We start from the raw sequence: 3,634 nt of genomic DNA, 5'->3' as shown, positions 1-3,634 counted from the left end.
TCAGCAGGATAAGGCCTGACCTGCAAAACTGAGCAGGGAATCAGATCCATGAACATTGTTTATAATCTACAGCATATTTTCTCTGTGAACCTACCTAAATCTGAGTTACAAGACCTTATCTATTAAAACATACAGTTGTTCTTAAGTTCTTGCATATCCGTGTTACACACCAAACCAGGGTAAAAGGTCTGTTCTGCAGCAAGCTGCTCTTGAGGAGCTTTTATTTTTCTTGTGGTGAGGTCTAATCTCAATATATGCAGTTTCCCTAATTCTGTTTATTCCTAGAGCAATTACGAAATGGAAATAAGGTCCTGCAAAATAATTTTAATTGAGCTGGTATGACTAAGCTATGCTGTAGGAAAATAGCTGAACAGCAGATCTGTATTTTGTCAAAGCTGCGATTTTTGTGGCTGACACAGTTTTTAGGAAGGTTGTTCTGCAGCATCTCTTCAGATAAGACCTACAATTGCAGAATTGTTTGACAGTCTACCAAAAAGGAACATGCTCAAAGAGAAGACAGAAGTATGCCTGGAGTGTTGCTCCTTGCTAACAGGCATGGCAGATGCCTGCTTCACAGTTTACCCTTTGACAGCCAGCAGTGATGTCAGATAAGAGTTGTACCTTATGAAGCAATTTCACTTCCTGTTATTTGACGCTTTCAAACGTTTCCACACCCAGAAGACAACCTCTGAAGAACTGCTTGCTGGTATTATCTCCACCTAAGAGATTTTTCTTCTAAAAAGTGAAAAAAACCATACTGAAAGCATTGAAGAATTATGAAAATCACACTTGTCTTCGCTGCATTGTTCTTTCTGGATTTCTTCTCTTCCTCTCATGTTTATCCACAACATCCCTTGCCTGACATAGAAGATGCAAAGTTCATTGAAGACTGTGTGAGAGCTCACAACACATTTCGATCCAAAGTGAATCCACCAGCCAGCAATATGTTCCGCATGGTAAGGAGGCCCTTATGATCTGTTTGAAAATGAATATGGACTGTGCTGCTAATTTAGCCCATCTTATTCTTCATTTGGTTTGTGCTTTTCTTTCGCTTTCTGACAATGATTTCTGTGCTATATATGTTAGTTCTCCATAGGAAATAGAAAATACATTAATTTTCACAGTATCATTGAGTTTTAACAATTTGAAGGAAATTGCTTGTTTAGGAATGTATTGCTACTTTAAACTTCAAGCAGAGCAAAGGGCTGTGTTGCAAAAAAATAGTGTTCAGTTCTCAGCATTTCATGTACCTCTTTCTAACAGAGATAGTAATCTGTTTTATGTTAGTTTAGGTTTCATATAGGGAAGCTGTTTGGTTTTAAAACGCTCCTGAATAGGCAGTCTGCACAACAGGATTTGTTGAAAATCTATCCTCTTGTTTCTTCCAATCTAGAACATGTGTTGAAGAAAGGGATTTGCCAGGTCATCCATTTAGGTACCTGATCTTCATTTGCTCTGGCAGGGTGTGAAGAGTAGGGATACTAATATCTGGATTGGAGAGTTTCCTAGAAATACAATGGATATCAGGACAGGCTATGGATTGGTCTCAGCTTGTTTGGTGGAATATGTAAGGAAAAAGGTAAATAGATAGCTGAGGGAGGTACCCCAGACAGTCCTAGTCATTACACTGAGCCCTCCAGCAGTGCTGTGTAGCTGGGAAGGAAGTAAAATGCATAACCACATGCACAATATGAATCATTTCTATGAAGGGAAGTTCATAGTAAAGAGGTAAAATTCAGACTAATAATGATTTTAACTTCTTTCCATTAAAAAAACAAACAAACAAACAAACAAACAAACAAACCCAACAACACAATAACCCTGTTTAATTTAAAGTACAGACTTAGCTCCTCAGACCAAAGATCCAGCAAGCCTGGAATAGCAGCAAGACAAATGTATAGAAACCTCCTGAATCAAAGGTGTTGCACTGTAATTAAAGTCTTGATGGATTTTTCTTGTACGATTTTCTTTTTTCAGCCTTGAGTTCATGCAAGTTTTTATCATCCCTAATATGTCGCAAAATGCTGCACAGCCTAACCACAAGGTGTGTGAAGATACCTTGTCACATTCAGTTTGGACCTGTTAATTCCTAGCTCCATTTGATAGTCCCTGGTCTTTGTATAGGAAGGAGCAAGTAATTATTGTTTATTTGCCTACTTCACACACAATGTCCAGCTGTCTCTGATCAAATCTGCAGAGCACTCTCTTCTGCTTTATGAAAGCCCTCCATACTTGAGGATGATCAACTTCCTCCAGTGCTCTCCCTGTCATTTCCAGTTCTAGTGTCCCCTTTTTAAAGTGGGGTGCTGCGCTGCACATAGCGTTTACATAGGACTTCTACAGTGGTGTAATTATATATCTGGTTTCATTCCCCATTCCTTCTCAAGGAATTTCTAACATTATATTTGCTTTTTAGCCCACTAGTAAACATTGATTTACAAGTGCTAACAGCCATCTCCAAACCTGTCATTATGAACACAAAGTCAAAATTGTTTTTTTTTTTTCGCACAGCTCTTAATTTGGATTTCTCAGTACTGAATTTTACCTGCCACTTTATTTTCTGGTCATTCAGTGGCATAAAATCTTTCTACAAGTCTTCCAGACTGTTTTCTCAAAGTATCACTTGTGTCACTCAGGATGCGAATGGTTTCTCCTTGGCCCTGCAGAGACGAGCAATCTTTTCTTTCCTTTGGCCATGTGCTCAGGAGGGAGAAGGACAAAGGGGAAGAAAGGGCTGGGCGAAGAAGCAGCTGTGACTCTTCTCTACATTCTGACCAGCAGAGTTGGTTCCCTATGGTCTAGTGATAATTGCAAAGTGCAGATCCCTGGGCAGCCAGCAGCTCTATGGCACAAAGTCACTCAAGCCCCTCCACAGCTGGGTTTTTCATCCAGTTACCTCCCCTCAGGCATAGCAGATTAAAGACTGAACTCCAGCTTTAAATATTTTAACAAGTCAGATACCACAGGACAGTGGATAGATACTATTTGTCCTGCAATATATATGGGAGAAAGAAGAAAACAGAAATTGCTATGGGCATAGAAATGTCAAGTCAGAGAAAGACTGGTATGGAAAGCAGAAAAGTGGAAAAAAATCTTACAAGTTTCTGTTTTAAAATAGTTTTAATTCAGCTAAGTCACTGCATGGCGGGTTGTATTATGTTTTCTCCCTTTTCTACAGTCCTGGGACGCTGCTTTAGCTAAGACTGCAAAAGCATGGGCAAGGAAGTGCAAGTTTAAGCACAACATCCACCTTAAAATGCCAGGGAAGATGCACCCCTCTTTTACCCCTGTTGGAGAAAACATCTGGACTGGCACAGCTACCATCTTCTCTGTGGATAAAGCTCTCAGTGACTGGTTTAATGAATTCAGCAGCTATGACTTCAACACCAACAGCTGTACTGACATGTGTGGTCACTATACCCAGGTGAGTCTTATGTGTGCAATGGTTTCTGACATAATACTTTCACAGAAAATCCAAGTACAGGCTTGGAACAGGAATTACAGCAGGGCTTCACACACACACACACACACACACACACACACACACACACGGTCTATTTCTCCATGAGATTGGAAATAAATATTCCAAGCCCCAGGAATGTGATCACAGTTTGGGGTCAGGGCAGCCCCTAGA

General features: G+C 40.1%; 1 protein-coding gene across 1 annotated transcript; it reads left to right on the top strand.

Moving 5' to 3' along the window:
• Window positions 1-776: 776 nt before the first annotated feature.
• Window positions 777-3,424, top strand: LOC103781308 (glioma pathogenesis-related protein 1-like; the record flags this gene model as incomplete). Its single annotated transcript, XM_008949016.1, has 2 exons — window positions 777-956; window positions 3,179-3,424. Coding segments are annotated over exons 1-2 (426 nt in total), but the record flags the coding sequence as incomplete, so codon positions are not given.
• Window positions 3,425-3,634: the final 210 nt, after the last annotated feature.

The sequence above is a fragment of the Merops nubicus genome, unplaced genomic scaffold (genome assembly GCF_000691845.1).
Source record: "Merops nubicus isolate BGI_N331 unplaced genomic scaffold, ASM69184v1 scaffold13961, whole genome shotgun sequence".
Lineage (NCBI taxonomy): Eukaryota > Metazoa > Chordata > Aves > Coraciiformes > Meropidae > Merops > Merops nubicus.
The sequence above is the reverse complement of the archived record's forward strand: the minus strand, read 5'-3'. Positions and strand labels throughout refer to the sequence as shown.